The sequence below is a fragment of the Equus przewalskii genome, chromosome 3 (genome assembly GCF_037783145.1).
Source record: "Equus przewalskii isolate Varuska chromosome 3, EquPr2, whole genome shotgun sequence".
Lineage (NCBI taxonomy): Eukaryota > Metazoa > Chordata > Mammalia > Perissodactyla > Equidae > Equus > Equus przewalskii.
In genome coordinates this window covers 3,863,781-3,883,168 of record NC_091833.1, presented here as the reverse complement: position 1 = coordinate 3,883,168, position 19,388 = coordinate 3,863,781, and the positions used below count along the sequence as shown (strand labels likewise).

At 49.6% G+C, this 19,388-nt stretch overlaps 1 protein-coding gene across 7 annotated transcripts; it reads left to right on the top strand.

Moving 5' to 3' along the window:
- Nucleotides 1–2,123: 2,123 nt before the first annotated feature.
- On the top strand, nucleotides 2,124–19,144 carry SALL1 (spalt like transcription factor 1). 7 transcript variants are annotated; one of them, XM_070611884.1, is made up of 4 exons: nucleotides 2,124–2,381; nucleotides 4,014–4,106; nucleotides 13,031–16,455; nucleotides 17,578–19,144. In XM_070611884.1, exons 2-4 carry the CDS (start codon nucleotides 4,031–4,033, stop codon nucleotides 18,016–18,018), a joined length of 3,942 nt encoding a protein of 1,313 aa, XP_070467985.1. In that variant the 5' UTR covers nucleotides 2,124–2,381; nucleotides 4,014–4,030; the 3' UTR covers nucleotides 18,019–19,144. The 7 variants fall into 7 exon arrangements, with proteins under 7 accessions (XP_070467985.1, XP_070467982.1, XP_070467984.1 ...); XM_070611881.1 differs by having other exon boundaries at nucleotides 2,328–2,381; nucleotides 13,031–16,459; nucleotides 17,582–19,144; XM_070611883.1 differs by lacking the exon at nucleotides 2,124–2,381 and adding an exon at nucleotides 2,969–3,001.
- The last annotated feature ends 244 nt before the right edge of the window (nucleotides 19,145–19,388 follow it).

Here is a 19,388-nt window from a genome sequence, read left to right as displayed (position 1 = left end):
CGAAACCTCCTCTTCTGCCCTCCTCGCCTCCGCCAGGGGCCAGTGGGGCCTGGGGCCGGGGGCTGAGGAAGCAGGGGCGCGGGCAGGGCGCATGGGGGCATCCTTCAGTTCAAGAGTAGAGTGCCCACTAGCGCCGGTGAAAGAGGAGGGTCCCTGGCCCAGGCCAGGCCTCATTCCAGGTTCCATCCCAAACCTGGGATCAGACTGGTCCAGAATAGGATATTTTTGCGGGTAGAAGAACCAGGCCTCAGAAAGGGGAGGCTCAGCACCCTCTCCCCTTCCCAGGATCAGGGATGGAGCGGAGAGCTCGGAAACCCCTCCGCCAGGAAGTCAGTTCTAGCTCGCAGCCTTGGGGCACAGCCCTTCGGCCCGCCAACCCACCAACGACGCTCTAGGTCTTAGGAAAACTGAGAGGACGTATTGGTAGAAACACGGGCATCAAGCCCCCAAAATGTGACTTCGCTCAACTGGCCAAGAGCCTTCCCCGGGTGCGGTTCTTGTTACCCATGAGGTCATGACCCTGGCGCAGCAGCTGCCTCACTTCGGGCGACCCCACTCCCTTGCGTGGATCAGTCCCTAAGTGCCCGGCGCTCTCGCGGAAACTGCGAGTCCGAGCCCTATCACCCGGACGCCTCCAGCAGCTGCTCCGCCCAAGGCTGGGACGGCGCGACCCCCCGGTAGAGCGCGCAGGTCTCTTGGGTGAGCCAGGCGCGGGGATGGGCTCCAGCTGTGGCACCTCGCTCGCACTCGCTGCCGTCTTTCCACCCGCTCAAAAGTAAAAATCAACCCCCACTCTGTCTCCGTTTTTATTAATTTAGTTATTTCTTTGCCTCGCGGCACACGAAGCCTCACCCGAGCCCTGACATCGCGGCGCCCGCGTCAGCGAACCACGGAACTTGGGCCCGAGACAATGGCCCGTAATTGATGTACTGCCATCAACAATAAAGACCAATTCTCCTCTCCCCGCCATTCTGACCATCCCCCTCCTCCCATCCCCCCTCCTCCACCTCCCCTCTCCCCTCTCCAGGCCACAGAGGGAAAGAAAACAAACAAGAAATTAGCGGGGGATGCTGCGCACAGAGCCAGACGCCCGCCTCCACGCCGTCGAGGACGAAAAAGAACGAAAAAAGTTATTAAAGTTTGGATCCCCCAATTAATTCGTCTCTGCTCCCCTATTTTAAATTAAACATTGCAAAGCTGCTTTTGCGTGTTGCATTTCCTTTGGTTGTTTGTTTTGGTGCTTTGGGGGGAGGGAAATCTTTTTTTTCCCCTTAATCTTAATCACACATAAAGCAAGAAACGAACTCGTGTGAAGCTATTCCCGCGAGCTTCCCGCAGCGCACGCGGCGCGCACCGGGAAGCAGGGTTTGCGGGATCGCCAGCTCGGCTGGGTTCTCGGCAGCACGCGGTGCCCGGAGGCCCGGACTTTCAAGCAGCCAAGATTGTTGGAGACAGATGCGGGCGGCTCCAAACGCGGGCATAGTCGGAGAAACGAGTGTGCAAGTGCATACGGACGCGTCCGTGTACCTAGGAGAGTGCGAGTTGGGGTGTTTGCCAGGACCACAGTTTGCGAGGTGGGAGGTGGGTGCGGGATTTACACGTGCTCCTGTACACTTTCCCGGGGGTCTGGGGGAAGCGAGCCGCTCGCACCCCGGGAGCACGCAGATCCATCTTTGCCGAGAGATCTCTTTAAATATTCAGTGAGAAATAATGGCATTTGAAGCACCACCTATGGAAACATTATTATCTTCATTCTTCAACATCAGCCCCACTGATAGCTTCGTTTGTCTTTTTATCAAAATCTACTGTAACCAACAGGACCTGAGGAGAGAGGGAAAGACAGGCGAAGAGGGTGTGTGAGGGTGTGTGTATGTGTGTATTAGACACCAACCGAGGGCAGGAAAGAGGAAAAGTAAGAGGGATAAGAGAAAAAGTGAAGAAGGGGCGAAAAAGGAAAAAGGAGGAACGGAGAAGTTACACCAAGAAAAAAAGTCGGCAGGAGAAAAACAGAAACATTCACCCGCACACCAAAGACTTAGATTAAAAAAGACCAAAGAAGCTAAGAGAGAAAGAGCCATTTGGGGGAACGCAGTCAGGGTCCAGAGGACCCGAAGCTCTACGCAGAAGACTCTGCCCACTTCGCGCGAACTGACTATGGTGCTATCCGGACTCAAGGGCGCTCCCGAATTGGGGCGTCCTTATGAGCCTTCTCCTTTCCCGATCGCGAGATAGGGCAGGGATTGTGTATCTGCACCCCCTCCTCCCCCATTACTCAGCCGAAGTTGTTTGTCCTTCGGGCGCAGGACTTCGGAAACCTTGGAGCGAGGAGACCCCGAGGCGCGAGGGGGAAGAGCGAGGCTGAGCCCAGGACTGAGCCCCAGGTTCGCGGGCGCCCGAGCCCAGCGGAGGGAGTGCGGGGCCCGGGCTCCCGATTCCGGGCTCGGGGACGCGGGGAGGGAGGCTGCATCCCAGCCTGGGGGAATGGAGCTACTGCGAAAAGTTTGGGTGCCGCGCTCGGCAAGTGCCGCAGAGGTGGAGGCGAGCTTCCGCGGGGCCAAACAGCTGAGGACAGGGACCCCCGTCACTCACTCCCGGCTCAGCGCGGCCACTCCGTCGCCAGGAGCGCGGCCCCCTCCCCCAGGGCGGGGAGCCTAGGCGAGCCGGAGACTGGCTTTGCCCAGGGCCGGTCCCGGCTGGGCCGCGCCTCCGGAGGCCAGGGGGTTGCAGCGTGCAGGGTAAGCGGCGGCTCGGCCCCTCCCCTCCCCCCGGCTGGAGCTGAACTCGGATCCCAGGCCGGTCCCCGCTCTTCGCCCGCCCAGGGCTCAGCGGCGCCACCGCCGCCGCCGCCTCCCCGCGGAGTGACGCGCCCTGCAGCCAACCGGGGCAGCCGGGGGGGAGGTCCGGGAGGGGTCCTGGGCGGAGCCGGGCCGCCCCTTATCCCACGGGCTCGGGGCTGCTTCTCCCGAAAACTTCAGCCCTAATTGTCCTGGGAATGTCCGAGGTAGAGAAAGGGAGCGAAGGAGCAAGCGAGAGGCTGGAGGATCGGGGCCCTTTGAGGAGGATCGGGGTGGCGGGAGAGCTGCCCCTCCCCCCCCAAAAGCCGCAAACCCATCACGTTCCCAAACCTTTCCTCGATCCTCTTCTCCGCGCCCCCGCGAGCCCGGGATCCAGGGGATGGAGAACTCGGGGCGAAGGAGCGCCGAGCCAGGCGGCGAGCGGGCGGGAGGCCGGGCCGCGGGCGGGAGGCGGACCGGCGTGGGGCTGGCTCTTCCCCACTCGCTTATTTGTTTTTTATGGGGGTGGGGGTGGGCAGCTTTCTGGTAGCTCTTAAAGAAACGAAGAAACACTCACGAAACGGGACTTCCTTCCCCCAAATCCCGCCACGGGACTCCCTCCCCCCGCGGGCCGGCGCGCCCAGCGCGGGAGTTGGGAAGTTCGCCGCGCGCTCGCAGCCCGGGTCTCCAGCCCCCGCCGCCCGGCCCCACCCCCCACCCGAGGAGGCTTAATTCCGGGGAGGGCATGCTAATTCGGGTCGGCCCAACCCGGGATGGGGGGGCCGAGCGAGGGGGGCGCGCAGGCCCGGGCGCCGGGTGCGCAGAGGCGAGGAGGCCGGCCCCCGGCGGCCGGGCCGCGGAGTCCCGGGCGGTCGCGAAGAGGGTTAACCCAGTGCCGGGCGGCGCGGCGCGCAGAGCCAGCCCCGCGGCCGGCTTATTGGGCCAGCGCTCGGAGAGACAGGGGTCTGCAGCAAATCACGAACTAATTGATTAAGGCGAGCGGGTTTGAATAGCGCTGGCCCGGTGCCAATCGCCTTTCAAAGAGCCCCTCTATGATTAATCGCAATGCATTATTGATAATCATAATTATAGCAGGACACATGCGCGCTGCGCCCGAGGCCGGGGAGCCGGGGAGGGGGCGGGCGGGCCGGCGGGCGGGGGGAGCCGCCGCCGCCGCCGCCGCTCGATTTCCGTAATTTTGAGAAGATTTTTTTTTAGTAATTTTTTATTCTGCCCCAGCTGATGTTTGAGCCAGCATGTCGCGGAGGAAGCAAGCGAAGCCTCAACATTTCCAATCCGACCCCGAAGTGGCCTCGCTCCCCCGGCGAGATGGTGAGTGCTCCGGCCCGCGCCGCGGACACACACACGCACACACACGCACTCGCGCTCACACTCACACTCACGCACACCCGGACCCACGCACACGCGGCCGCCCCCGCGGCCGCCCCCGCGCCCACTGCCCCGCCACCGCCGCGTCCCCGCTCGCCTTTCGACTCGGCGTATTTTTTTTTTTCTTTTTAATTTTCCATCTGCCTTTGCTGGGCTTTCCCCTGCCCCAGGGAAAGCAAACACTTCTCCCGGCAGGATCTTTCCGGAGTTGTTGGGTCCTCCTGCGGGGAGGAGAAGGGCAGGCCGGCCTTGCTCCTCCGTCCCGGCCGTTCCGGGGAGCGGAGCCCGGGACCCGCCGAGCCGCGGCCGGGGCCCGGGAGTCGGGCGGGCCGCGGGCGCGGGCAGAGGCCGTCCGCGCGGGGCCCCTCGCGCTCCCCGTGCCGCGCCCGCCGCCCTGGCCCGGCCTCGGCCGCCCCGGCCCTGCCGCCTGCGGGAAGGAAGTTTACTTCGCGCGCGGTGCTCAACTCCGAGCTGGGGGAGCCCCCTGCGCCGCGCCCCCCACCCCGGCGCTCACGCTCCCCCGGGCCCGCACCGCCGAGTGGGGCGCCTTTGGGGGTTCAGAGCTGCAGGAAGATGGGGACCCGTGTCGGGGCGCCCGCGCCTAACCCGCTGGGCTGGCGGCCCGCGTGGAGAGCGCTCTTCGCTGCTGGTTGCTCCCGAGGCGAGAGTGCGGGCGGACGGGGCCAAGTGTCGGCGTCCGGCTGCGCAAGTTTCTCCCCGCATCTCTACCCCGACACACGCACCCCGGCCCCCAGAAATCCTTAGCTTCGGTGTGCGCCCTCTGAGGATCGTGGCACCCCGTACTCCCAGGACTCGGAAGGGTCGTTTTCCGGGGCTGGGGGACTGTCTCGCCAGAGGAGAATCCCCCTGAAAGGGAGGCACTCGCTTTCTCCGATGGAGGCGACGACTGCGGGGTCCCGAAGGGAATGAACAAGTTCAGAACAAAGTTTGTGTGAGGGAACTAAGGCCGAGAGTGGGAGACATCCGCCAGGGAATTTGGGGTACCGGAGGAGGACACTTCGAACCCCTCCTTGTCCCTGAAGGAGTTTCACTTTAGGGGCCTCCGAGCTCCCAGGCCCAGGGCCGGCGGCGACGGAGCGGCGCTGGGGCTCGGTCCCCGGCGGGATGCTCGCCCCTCGGCGGCGGGAGGACGAGGGACAGCCCTGGCGGGGTCTCGGCGGCTCCGGGTGCCTCTCAGGATGCGCGAGTCCCGGGCGGCGTTCTGGGGTCTGGAGGAGGGAGCTGGACCCCGACAGGGCTCAGAAGCGCGCCCTTGGATGGGTACCTCTGTCCACTAAACTCTGCGGCCGCCCGGGCCCCACGGTCCCCGGGTCCTTCCCTAGAGGCCTGCTTCTCAGTAGGGTTGGGGCTCAGGGACCCGCGCAGAACCCGGCAGAGAAGCGAATGGACCCCCTCCCTTCACCCCGGCCGTCGGGAAAGCGGATTCCTGGCGTGGGGTCCCTGTAAGAAATTGGGGAGAACTGAGACCGGTTAAGGAAATTGTTTACAGTACCTGCCCCCACACCCCCATCCCAGTGCTTTCTCAAGCTTCAAGCCTTACCTAGAGTCTCTGGGATTTCTCAGTCCGCTGGGAAGAGCCCCTGAACCCCGCTTTCCACCCCAGGCGAAACCCGGTCCGCGAGGGAAATGGAGGTGAAATTACCCAAGGCCGCTGCCACCACTCCGAGTATGTTTCCGGGTTTTCTCAGCTGGTTCTTCTGCTTCTCGCCCCCACACCCATCTTTCCTGAAGTTTCTGGTGATACCATCCGCACCGTGATACTGTTAAAGTTAACAATTTGTATAGGAAAAACTAAAGGGAGGAGAAGAAAGAGGTTTTTAGTCTTTCTTGTAAATTTGTGCTGATTTTATACATTTTCAAAAAAAAAAAAAAAGACGGGCTTCGCGGAAAAATGATCTTTGCGTTTCTCCTGTCGCCTTCTGAATCCAGAATTTTTAATAGTTGAGGCTTCTCATAAAGCGATAGCATAAAAGGAATTCACTACCTCTTACCACTATTATTTATTAGGACTTTTTTTAAAGTTTATTTGAGCTTTGTGGTAAGTTAATTAAGTAACTGAATCAAGTTTCCTTTCTTTCTTTTTTCTTTCTTTTGTTTTCTTCTTTCCTTTCTTTCTTTCTTTTTTCCTTCTTTTTTATCCCCCAAAGCCGGTTCATTGTCCTAAGAAGCAGTAAACGGTTTAGGGGCTCCGAGGAGACACTCCCGCCCAGCCCCCTTTCCCACCTCTCCCCACCCCTTCTTTTTCTTCAGTAGTAATGGTTTTACGTTATGACTGTTTTTACATGGTTGAACAATAAGTTTGGGAGAAGCTGCCTAGAGGGTAGATTTTGTAATAGGGTTACAGGATTTAGTATGTTGTAATAATATTAGTACACAACTAATCCTGCTCAGCGTCTGACTTACAGGAGGGCCTTGCACACTCCAGCTCTTTTTATTTGGGAACAGTTGTGAGATAAATGGAACTGAGAGTTCATGACAAAGCTCAAAGTTACCTTTAAAAAGTCACCACCTTTGCTGCAGTGAATTCACCCATCTCCGTTCTCCTCCCCACACAGAGCACGCACTTCAAGGAGTTGTGGGGTTTTTGGTTTTTTGGTTTTTTTAAACATATATAAAGGTTGTTAAATTTTTAGAAGACAAACCGTTACTCAAACAGTGTGGTTATTTTTTCTACTATCTTCAATTGGTCTTAAAATATGGCAAATGGAATCTTGAGCATACCGAGTACGTCTAGTTGGTGCTGTTATATGCTAGCCCTTCCAATTTTATGACTTCTGCCCAGAGTGGGACCTAGGAAGGTTTGTAGACCCCGGTTGCAGAGCCCTGCAGGGGCGGCTCTCAGGCTGCGAGCAGCCCGGGCTTCGGTGCTGCGGGTCACGCCTGTGTGTGTTTGAGTGTGTGTGCGCGTACAAAGAAAGCCTCAGCCACGCTCAGCAGCCACACGGATAACTTCATCGGAACAAGCACAAGAAAACAAGATGATTTGGTCAATCTTAGGATGGTCATATTTTAGTTCTACTTTAGTGCAGCTATAATACCAGAAACACCCTAAAATAAACTTGGGAATTTTTTTGTGTCTTGTAAAACCAAGAGTATGGCAAATATGACTTGTCTCTTAAATGATATTCAACAAGTCTTGAATTACTTGTAGTAAGATGACTGCCATTGGAAAAATTATTTACTGAGATAAATAATTCCAAGGAAAGGGAATATTAGAATGTAATGATTTTGTATGTGGGGTCTTTACTAGATATGTGGATTTCAGTTGTGTATATGCGCATGTGTTGGGTTTTTCTTCCTTGGGTGGTGTTTTTAAGTTTCCTGTAACTACGTGGATGGGCCACTCAGACTCCATTCATTTATTGAGAAAGTATTTTGGTGCTCAGCTTTTTCAAGGAAAAGATAATATTGGAAGAAAGATAAAAACATCCTGAACTGCAGATGAAACATTGACTTTCATATAAAGTATCATAAAAATTCCTCTTATTTATATTAATAATGAAATTCTATTATTTACCAAAGTAATTTACTCATTGTGAGCAGCTTAATGGCAACACATTGATTTCTGGGCCCAAAAGGTTAGACAGAACTATAATTAATTGCTCTTTTTGAAAAACCGACACCTGCAAGATAAGGCACTTGGAAAGAATTCGCGTTTAATCAGGCCTATTTCAAGTTTGTGGCATAATGGAAGATTCTGGATGAGAAAATGCAAACTGGGATTTGCTTCGGGCTGCCCATACTTCCTAAAATGTTAAAAACAAACACACAAACAAACCAGCAAAGTGTAGTTGGGCATGAGAGAGTACGTGTGAAGGTGAATTTGTGACACTGGACGTTTTGGGGTTTACTTTGCAGCACGTTTCACCTATGGTTTATAGGCACAAGTGCCAATTTATGGGTTATTTTGGGGGGACTTTATTTCATTTCTTTCTACTTTCGCAGGTGGCAAGTTGTCCTTATCACAGTCCTTTAGAAGGCAGAAACCCACATTTTTAATGTGGAGATCTTACTGAGAATATGGGGAAGAAATAGGTAGGATAATAGTTCCCTAAGTTTTTTGAAATTGTGAAAAGCCAAGCTTTACGTAGTAACCAGAACAAATTCCTTTGCAGTCTTAATTCAGGTTTCCTAAGACATATCCTGGTGCAGCTAGCCATATCTTCCAGAATATTCTGAGATTACCAAAACTCAAGTAATTCAGCAGTTTAGCGAAGGACATGGTCAGTTATCCTAAGAACCAACATTCCTATCCCCAAAAGAAAAAAGTTTTGTGTGCCAGGCTTTAGAAAACCCAGAAGTGTCGAGCTGTTTTAACCTTTGTGAGCCTCCTCGCATGAAAGGTGACAAGGTCCAGATCATAATATGTCCTTCAGTATCTTCCCAGTGACCCCCAAATTGAGGCTTGCTAGTCACTTAGCAGGAAGTTAGTAGTTTATTTTAGTTTCACCTTATCAGCTTGGCTTCTTTTCCTAACCTTATTCCCCTGTCACCCTCAGATGCCAGACCCCCAAAGGGGAAGATTGACAGGTAGTTCCCATAGCTCAGTTTTAGCCGCAAACAACAGGGATTTAGTTTCTTGTGCCTTTGCCAATGTTTATGTAGTCAAAGTTTAGATCTCGCCTTAAGGAGTCTCTCTTTTACGCGTCACTGGAATAGGAAAGCCACAAAGAAGTTTTTGAACAAACCCTTGCGACTGGAACCCCATCTAGTGTTCAATCTGATTCATCCAAGGGGAAGACATTTTTCCCCTTTCATTGAATGTGTACATTAGGTGGGCTTGGATCACCATTTAAAAGGAGGGTCTTGTCTGTGTTACTTTGTGAGAGATTTCGCTTGTATTCTTCCCCCGGAGAATACCCTAATTCTGGCCAGAACACGGAGGCAACTTGAAGGGGGCCAGTAAATTTGTTATTTGGTTGCCTATCACCTAAGGGAAACTTAAGACGTTACAGAAAATAAGCACAGCACATGTTGTGGTGTTTGAAATTTCTTTGGAATCTTAAACTGGGCGTTCAGATTCAGGCTTTTCCCAGGTCTGTGCAAAGGAAAAGATAAAAGACTAATCAATCAAAAATGTTTGTGATAGCCTTTCTAAATTGGCCTGCGGAAGGGAGCAGCCTGTTACAATTATGGGCTCCAAAATCACAGTCATGGGCAGTTCGATTAAAAATGTGAGTGTGATTTTCAGGTAAGGGGAAGTCAAGTGAGAGATCTTTCCAAAAAGGGAAACTCAATGTGGGAGAATAGAGTTGTTGTTGTTTTGTTTTGTTTTGTTTTTTCCTGGCTGGCTAAACCTTTCTGTGTGGGGCAGCTTTATTTTTGTTTTCTTAGTCGACAGACATACTGGAACTCTTCAATATTTTGCCTTCTATTCTGCAATGTTTGGTTCACATGATGAAAAACTAACAGATTTGAATTGGACATCAAGAACCTAAATAGGTCAACAAGAACTAAAACATCTGAGATTTTAGTATAAATTTGATGGAGCTGTAAGATCCCCTCCTCCCCCTCCAAAAAAACCCTAGAAAATTCCAAATATCTTTTTGTGTGTACATACTTAGAAACCCACTACTTCTTAAATTTTCCTATCTGACCAGGATTACAAAATTACTTTAATTTGTATGCAAAATACATAGAAAAGGAACTGGAATGTTATTTTCATCATAGTACAGAGAACAAGGCGATTGTATTTACTATAATGGGGTCACCAGTTGCAGTCCTGTGTAACAGATTATTGAGAGAGATACAAGATAGCAGACGGTCAGAAAAATGAACACGAACTTGTGAGTTTATGTGTGTGTATATGTATCTTACTACAACTTAAAATATTCCCTTTGGTACTTAAAGATTCTAACTAGTCCTCATGTTTTATCTTTTTTTTAAAGCTGTTTCATTGGAATTCTGTTCAGAATGCAGATAGATTTAAAGTTAAGAACTATTACAGTGTAGCGACACCTGCTTTTGAAAGAAATCATAATAGATACCAGGATTTTTTTTTTTTTGGTGTTCATAAACATCAGGAAATTAAATTAGTTAACTCTACGGTGAGATCAAATGTCAGCTTATTAAAATGTTGTGAAAATCTAAGCTAAAATATGAGCAGCTTTTTAACACAGTCTCTTTCTTAGAAGCAAGCAGGCATTTATTTTTAAGTATCTCTATTTTCTGTCCAGTTAGCATGAGCCTAAATATAAAAATGTTCAGGTTGAAAAACTTGAAAATTCTGAAGTGAGCCTTGAGGCAGCACAAAGGCAGAATCCGAGCACAGGAAAGTAATGACCAGCTCAGTCCTGTAAAGTAACCTTCTTTTTATTTTCTCTATATATTATGAGAATATCAGATGTTTGCAAGTTATAAAGAATTAAAATGCCCTTTAATCGCCAGCACAGATGTGCTAAATATTTGAAGCAACTACATTGTAATGTGTACAATTGATGAAGTCAGTTTTCTGATTTCCCTTGCTAGTTATTTAGTTCTGAATCTGTCATTATTTGTCTAAGCCCAGCTGACCAAGCAAAACTGTGTTTTAAAGTGGCTTTATGTTTTGATAAATGTGAGCTGGTTGAAAAGTATTTTCCACTGAATGCAGAGCTTAATAGAACATGCTGACATAATAGTTTTAATGCATTTTGTTGAAAATGTGTGAACAAACAGAATAGCTTTTGTTCCTTCATAATTGGCTGTAAAAGTAGATGGAAACATAACCATTACATATGGAAATGTGCAAAGAGAAAGAAATAACATTTCTGTTGAATATATTAGGAATTGCATTTCCTAGTTTAAAATAAGCATCTGAAATGGATGCATCATTTAAAATTGGTTGTCAAAATAAGAAGCTTTAAACAGAATTTTTGTCACATTATTTTTGTCCCAAGTTAAGCAGCATAACTTTAGTGAATTTCGTTTAATATTTTGTTTGTCTTATTTTAAGGCAGGGAGAGAGACAGAAACTGCTTAAAACAGCACCTTGAATGTGCATAGGAATCCTGTGCCGGTGGGATGATTAAACATTAAATTAAAACTGAATCATTACTGGTATTTTCTGCTACAACTAAGATTTGTTGGGTATTGTTAATGCGTTTTGCACTATACCCTTGTGGAGACTAGAAGATGAGTATTAGGAAAGCTAGCTTGTTAAGTTTAACTTAGCTACTCACAGAACACTCCCAGTGAGTAAAGTGGGCATCATTCGCCATAGTTGACCAGCGCGCCTCATCACCTTCGGTTTCGCTCAAGGCAAATACAGTTAAGGAATTTTCAGAAGTTAGGATTTAGGGATTAATTATATTTTCTGACATGCAGAAATACTCAGGCTTTTTTTGATGTTCACCACAAAAAGGCAAACGGCAGGCTCTCTCGAATTGACTCTAAGTTGACTGAAAAGGTAGCATTTTGATTTTGCGTTTATTCATATCTGCAATTAGTTTTTTCTTTTTTTTCCTGCAAGTTTTCTGGGAGATTCAATTTGGAAGTCATGGAAACTAACTATTATCTGATTCAGTTCTGCAGAGAAGCATGCAGGGAGGTAATCCTTGAATTAAACAGTTTTTTTTTTCACAGCCTTCGGAGATGACCACACACCATTTGTACAACAGAAGTTGGTGTTCCCCATGCTGGGCAAACAATGGGACGCCATCCTGTCTTTGAATAGGATGTTAGCTTGGAGTTGGAGATTTTTATGTTTAATTTACAAATGGATCTTAGTGAGAAGAAATCTGAGCAACCAGTGGAAACAAACATGAAATAAAGGGATTTTTATAATGAAAGGTTCAGGACAATCTGTTAAACAATTGATAACAGTTAAGAGCAAACTGTTTCTGAAGGCGTTCAGACAAGGAGAATTGCAGAGCATTTCCAAACTCGAAACCAAGAATTATTTCTTCACTTCCCCTTAACTGCACATCCTTCTTGAAGTTGATGTTTAATCAGAAATGTAAATCTCGTGCCAGTTTTTATAGATATAAGGAGCACTTTTGATGAAATATTTAGAGGCGTAAATGTTGCCATTTGGAGCATGGTGGCATATATTCCTTGATTAGTGGAATGGTAGCCAGGGTTGCATTCTTTAATTTTAAAAATAAACATGCCATGGGGTGATATATAGGTGCCAGGCAGGCCTTGTAACGGATTATGATCACTGTGTTTCTCTTCATTGTGTGTGTGTGTGTGCGTGTGTGTGTTGCTTTCTCTTTTGTATTCAGCTGAGTCTGGAGGAGCAGCCTGCAGGGTTTGCTACTGATGTGACTTACAGTGTGTTTGCCGTGGATCAGACTTAGCTCAGGTTCTGGGTAGGGGCTGGAGGTGATTTTCAAGTTGTCAGTCTTCAGCTTGGTGATATGCATTTTTTTCCCTTCTTGTCAACAACTGATTGGAACCTGAATGACTACAAATTAGTTTAGTGACAGAACAAACTGTCACAGATATCTTTGAATCAGTTGAAAATGAATAAGGTTGACAGAAACTCAAGAGCCTAATAAGTCCTCAGAACAGTTGCTGGGCGCTCTCTGGATGAGTAGACAATAAGGTGGATAAAATATTGGAAATCAATATTTTGCTATGGAATTTCATTATGCACCAATGTCTTCAGTTCATAGTATTTTATATTTTGATGGATTATCTGAAGGCCATGGCTCTCTGAGATACCAGATTGATAGGAATTCCTCCAACATCCTTAAAATTTAATTAGGAACTCTCTTAGGCAATATTGACTGGTGTTCAGGGGCGATAGTTTTGAGTTTTGCAGGTAGACAGCAATTGATCAACCTCTTTCTCTTTTTTGAAGTCATCGGTGACTGTGTGTGTCCTGGCTCCCTTTTTAACCCTGCGCCTTTTGATGTTTGCAGGAGACACGGAGAAGGGTCAACCGAATCGCACCACTAAGAGCAAGGACGCCCACGTCTGTGGCCGGTGCTGCGCTGAGTTCTTTGAATTATCCGATCTTCTGCTCCACAAGAAGAACTGTACTAAAAATCAATTAGTTTTAATCGTAAATGAAAGTCCAGCCTCCCCACCTGAAACCTTCTCCCCCAGCCCCCCTCCCGATAATCCCAGCGAACAAATGAATGACGCAGTTAACAAAACAGATCCAGTAGACTGCAGCAACCTTTCAGAACACCAAGGACTGGACAGGGACGAGTCCATGGAGGTGGAGGCCCCGGTGGCTAACAAAGGTGGCAGTGGTCCTCTGAGCAGCAGCCACAGCAGTGCCACCCCAGGCTGCAGCGGCACCTCCTCCACGGGTACCTCAGCGATCACAACCTCTCTACCTCAACTCGGGGACCTGACAACACTGGGCAACTTCTCCGTGATCAACAGCAACGTCATCATCGAGAACCTCCAGAGCACCAAGGTGGCGGTGGCCCAGTTCTCCCAGGAGGCGAGGTGCAGCGGGGCCTCCGGCGGCAAGCTGGCCGTCCCAGCCCTCATGGAGCAGCTCTTGGCCCTGCAGCAGCAGCAGATCCACCAGCTGCAGCTGATCGAACAGATTCGTCACCAAATATTGCTGTTGGCTTCTCAGAATGCAGACTTGCCAACATCTTCTAGTCCTTCTCAAGGTACTTTACGAACATCTGCCAACCCCTTGTCCACACTAAGTTCCCATTTATCTCAGCAGCTGGCGGCAGCAGCTGGATTAGCACAGAGCCTCGCTAGCCAATCTGCCAGCATCAGCGGTGTGAAACAGCTACCCCCCATCCAGCTACCTCAGAGCAGTTCTGGCAACACCGTCATTCCACCCAACAGCGGCTCTTCTCCCAATGTTAACATATTGGCGACAGCAGTTACCACCCCGTCCTCAGAAAAAGTGGCTTCGAGCGCTGGTGCCTCCCATGCCAGCAACCCAGCAGTCTCGGCATCCTCCTCACCAGCTTTTGCAATAAGCAGTTTATTAAGTCCTGCATCTAATCCACTTCTACCTCAGCCAGCCCCTGCTAACTCGGTTTTCCCCAGCCCTTTGCCCAACATCGGAACAACTGCGGAGGATTTGAACTCCTTGTCTGCCTTGGCCCAGCAAAGAAAAAGCAAGCCACCAAATGTCACTGCCTTCGAAGTGAAAAGTACTTCGGACGAGGCGTTCTTCAAACACAAGTGCAGGTTCTGTGCGAAGGTCTTCGGAAGCGACAGTGCCTTGCAGATCCACCTGCGTTCCCACACCGGAGAGAGGCCGTTCAAGTGCAACATCTGTGGGAACAGGTTCTCCACTAAGGGGAACCTCAAAGTCCACTTTCAGCGCCACAAAGAGAAATACCCTCATATCCAGATGAACCCCTATCCCGTGCCTGAGCATTTAGACAATATCCCCACAAGTACCGGCATCCCCTATGGCATGTCCATTCCTCCAGAAAAGCCAGTCACCAGCTGGCTAGACACCAAACCGGTCCTGCCCACTCTGACCACTTCCGTCGGCCTTCCATTGCCCCCGACCCTCCCGAGCCTCACGCCCTTCATCAAGACCGAAGAGCCAGCCCCGATCCCCATCAGCCATTCTGCCGCCAGCCCCCCAGGCTCTGTCAAAAGTGACTCCGGGGCCCCAGAGCCAGCCACAAGGAGCCTGGGTGGGCTCCCGGAGGAAGCGGAAGGGCCCACGGTGCCCCCCTCCAGTGGCAAAAGCGAAGAGAGCAGCGTGGTCACCAGCTCAGCCCCGGCAGTGAGCAGCAGTGCTCTGAGCTCCCCGGCAGCAGACTGCGGCCCGGGCACTGCCACCACCTTCACCAACCCTCTGTTACCACTCATGTCCGAGCAGTTCAAGGCCAAGTTTCCTTTTGGAGGACTGTTGGACTCAGCCCAGGCATCAGAGACGTCCAAGCTTCAGCAACTGGTAGAAAACATTGACAAGAAGGCCACTGATCCCAATGAGTGTATCATCTGCCACCGGGTCCTCAGTTGCCAGAGCGCCTTGAAGATGCACTACCGGACACACACTGGGGAGAGGCCCTTTAAGTGTAAGATCTGTGGCCGGGCTTTCACCACGAAAGGGAATCTTAAAACCCATTACAGTGTTCATCGTGCTATGCCCCCGCTCAGAGTCCAGCATTCCTGCCCCATCTGCCAGAAGAAGTTCACTAACGCTGTCGTCCTGCAGCAGCACATTCGAATGCACATGGGAGGCCAGATCCCCAACACCCCAGTCCCTGACAGCTACCCTGAGTCCATGGAGTCTGACACGGGCTCCTTTGATGAGAAAAATTTTGATGACTTAGACAACTTCTCCGATGAAAACATGGAGGACTGTCCCGAGGGCAGCATCCCTGATACGCCCAGGTCCGCGGATGCGTCCCAAGACAGCCTATCGTCTTCGCCTTTGCCCCTGGAGATGTCAAGCATCGCTGCTTTGGAAAATCAGATGAAGATGATCAATGCCGGCCTGGCAGAGCAGCTGCAGGCCAGCCTGAAGTCGGTGGAGAATGGGTCGGTCGAGGGGGACGTCCTGACCAATGATTCGTCCTCAGTGGGTGGCGATATGGAGAGCCAAAGTGCTGGCAGCCCAGCCATCTCAGAGTCTACCTCTTCCATGCAGGCTCTGTCCCCATCCAACAGCACCCAGGAGTTCCACAAGTCACCCAGCGTCGAGGAGAAGCCACAGAGAGCCGTGCCCAGCGAGTTTGCCAACGGTTTGTCTCCCACCCCAGTGAACGGTGGGGCTTTGGATTTGACATCTAGTCACGCAGAGAAAATCATCAAAGAAGATTCTTTGGGGATCCTCTTCCCTTTCAGAGACCGGGGTAAATTTAAAAATACCGCTTGCGACATTTGTGGCAAAACATTTGCTTGTCAGAGTGCCTTGGACATTCACTACAGAAGTCATACCAAAGAGAGACCATTTATTTGCACAGTTTGCAATCGTGGCTTTTCCACAAAGGGTAATTTGAAGCAGCACATGTTGACACATCAGATGCGAGATCTACCATCACAGCTCTTTGAGCCCAGTTCCAACCTTGGCCCCAATCAGAACTCGGCGGTGTTGCCCGCCAACTCTTTGCCATCTCTCATCAAAACAGAGGTCAACGGCTTTGTGCACGTTACTCCTCAGGACAGTAAGGACACCCCCACCAGTCACCTCCCTTCTGGGCCTCTGTCATCCTCTGCCACTTCCCCAGTTCTGCTCCCAGCTCTGCCCAGGAGAACTCCCAAACAGCACTACTGCAACACGTGTGGCAAAACCTTCTCCTCCTCGAGTGCCCTGCAGATTCACGAGAGAACTCACACTGGAGAGAAACCCTTTGCTTGCACTATTTGTGGAAGAGCTTTCACAACAAAAGGCAATCTTAAGGTACCTTTCTCCATCTGTACTCACCCCCCCTCCCAATCAGCCCTCCTCCTTGCCATTGATTATTTGTAATGCATGCTCCTGCAGTCGTCAGCCCAGATAGTCAGGGAGAGCGTTCTCACAGGGGAGCCTGCTGCGTGGAGCTGACCACGGAGAAATGTGGGTGCCAGTGCAGGTCAGGATCGTGGCAGGGACCAGGGCAGGCTGCAGCTCACTGAATGTCAGGGTGCATTGAATAATTTGGTACCTAAGCGCAGCAGCGGCCTGTTTCTGTTGTCTCGCTAAGTGCACCAAATGAATTGCTTTACCTAGCAAGTAAGACAGCCCCGCGTTGCCATGGGGTATTGATTAAAGACCTCCGTGTGGCCTGTGGCTGCCCATATCACTTAATAATTACAGTTCTCCTTGGCGTATGCATCTATTTTTCATAACTATGCAGTCCAGCATGGTTTGTTTTTCTAAAAACAGTAACGTCACTGCTCTGCTAATGGGTATTATGATAATTGATTATACAGCATTTCCTACTGATATGTGTTGAAAATAAAGCAAATATGCTCAAGTTCTGGAGCAACAGTTGAGCACTCTTACTGTGTACATTTTTCTGTTGACAGAGTATTTCTCTAGAGATCGCTGCCAGTAATGTGAGATGAATAATTACTTTCTGGCTCTTCTCTCCATGCACGGGCCCTCCAATGGGCAATCAGTGAGGGGTACTTTCTTTCCATCTGAAAAGGACATTTATAGGGTAAAGGGTGTCAGATACAATACTTACCATTGCAATGAGAGTGGACATAACAATTCTAACCCTGAAAGGAGCTATCTGCGACTGACTGGCTTGCTTGAGGCCATTATAAGCTAAATACGGGTAATAAAAAAGAGTAAGTAAGGCATCTTTGCCAGGAAGAAGAGAGGCGGCCCCGGGCTGCAGAGCGAACGTGTTATTACTCGTCCACGGGAGCGGATGGGCCCCTTACCTTTTCCACTGTCTGACACGTAATAAGAATAGACATTTTGGCCACTTGTTCTGTCGAGTGTTGGGATATGAGCTGAGACAGATTCAACTATTAAGCTTCTCCCTCTCTCTCCCTTGCCTTTTTTTTCTCTCCCTCTCTGCCCCCATCTCAGGTACACATGGGCACTCACATGTGGAATAGCACCCCCGCGCGACGGGGTCGGCGGCTCTCTGTGGACGGCCCCATGACATTTCTAGGAGGCAATCCTGTCAAGTTCCCAGAAATGTTCCAGAAGGATTTGGCAGCAAGGTCAGGAAGTGGAGATCCTTCCAGCTTCTGGAATCAGTATGCGGCGGCACTCTCCAACGGGCTGGCGATGAAGGCCAATGAGATCTCCGTCATTCAGAACGGTGGCGTCCCTCCAATTCCTGGAAGCCTGGGCAGTGGGAGCAGCTCACCTATTAGTGGGCTGACGGGAAATCTGGAGAAGCTCCAGAACTCAGAGCCCAGCGCTCCTCTGGCCGGCCTGGAGAAAATGGCAAGCAGCGAGAACGGAACCAACTTCCGTTTCACCCGCTTCGTGGAAGACAGCAAAGAGATCGTCACGAGTTAGAGCAACTCTGGCTGGAGAAATAGCATTCCTGTTCAGAATGAGACCCACGGTTGCCTCCTACTCCTTGCCCTGTGCCCCCGGCCTCTGGTTCCCCCAGATCTATGAACTATCACATTATGAAGACATTCTTTTGTACCTTGTTCAACTTCTAGAGTTCTAAGAAAGCTTATTTATTAGTGATATAACCTTGCTTTGCAAACAGAATGCAAGCATTAACTTTGGTCTTCTGTATTTTGGACTAATACTAATTGACTAGAGTGCTGTAAGCTTGCTGTAACATTTATGGCAATTGCAAGTTGCCCTGCTAGGCGGTCTTAATCTGGCATTAACTTATTTTCTATATCCAGTTTAATATGAATCTGGTGTTGATGCAATGCCTCAGTGATGCATTAGATCTCTAATAAAGTCTGTATATAAATGTACACTTTGATCCTGCTGGAAAATTTTATCAGCAAACACATTGTCTAATCTTTCGAAACAAATTTAAGGAAAGGACTGAAAGTACAGATTGAGCAGTGTGGTTCTTTGAAAGGTTTGGTTTTTTGATTTTTCGTCTAAACTTCAACCTGCTTTTCTTTTTTTGTAGATTTAACCTTTTCCGTATGGAACTGCTATTTGTATTGTGCTTTTTCCTTGAGTCGTCCTCAATGTTAATAAGTTTCTGTACAGTAATAAGCACGCAGAATTCTTTAGAGAAAATACAAGTGTTGTTTTGGTAGTTGAAACTGAGACGTAACATTTTGCCTTGTAGGTATATTCACAATAGGAAACGTGTGCTGGAATTTCACAATGCTGCTAAGTATAGCATCTTGAACAACCTTCAGTGGAGAAATGTAGATGCTCTTGTATATACAATAAGAAATATCACTTTCATTAAAATGTACATAGGTTCCTTACAAGAGCAAATGCTTCTTCTTGATCAAGAGAGCAGGTATAGTGTTTGTTTATTTTGTATTAGATATGGAAGAAAAAATTGGACTGTTACATGCACTTTCTTGGAAAGTTGAAAGGAAGGGGGGGGTCCAATTTCTTTAACATTTAATACTTACTAACAACAGAGATACTGTAATTTTACTCAAGTAATCAAATACATTTTTTTTTGCAACAGATAAAGCAAAATACTGTGTCTGTGTTTTGAGAGTGCATTTCTATTCAGCCAGGCCCCAAAACATATTTTAACACATCCCCAGGCACCAGTAAATCCTGTATGTGAGTGTGTCTCTCTCTAAATAAGGAATTGTAGGAGGCCTAACAGCGACAGGTTTGCAGGGGCCTGGGCTGTGTTTTCTTTTTCTTTTCTGTAAATTTGGAGGATCTAGATGTTTTCCCAGTATCTATTACTTCTTTGGCCACCTCTTCCCATCCCCCCC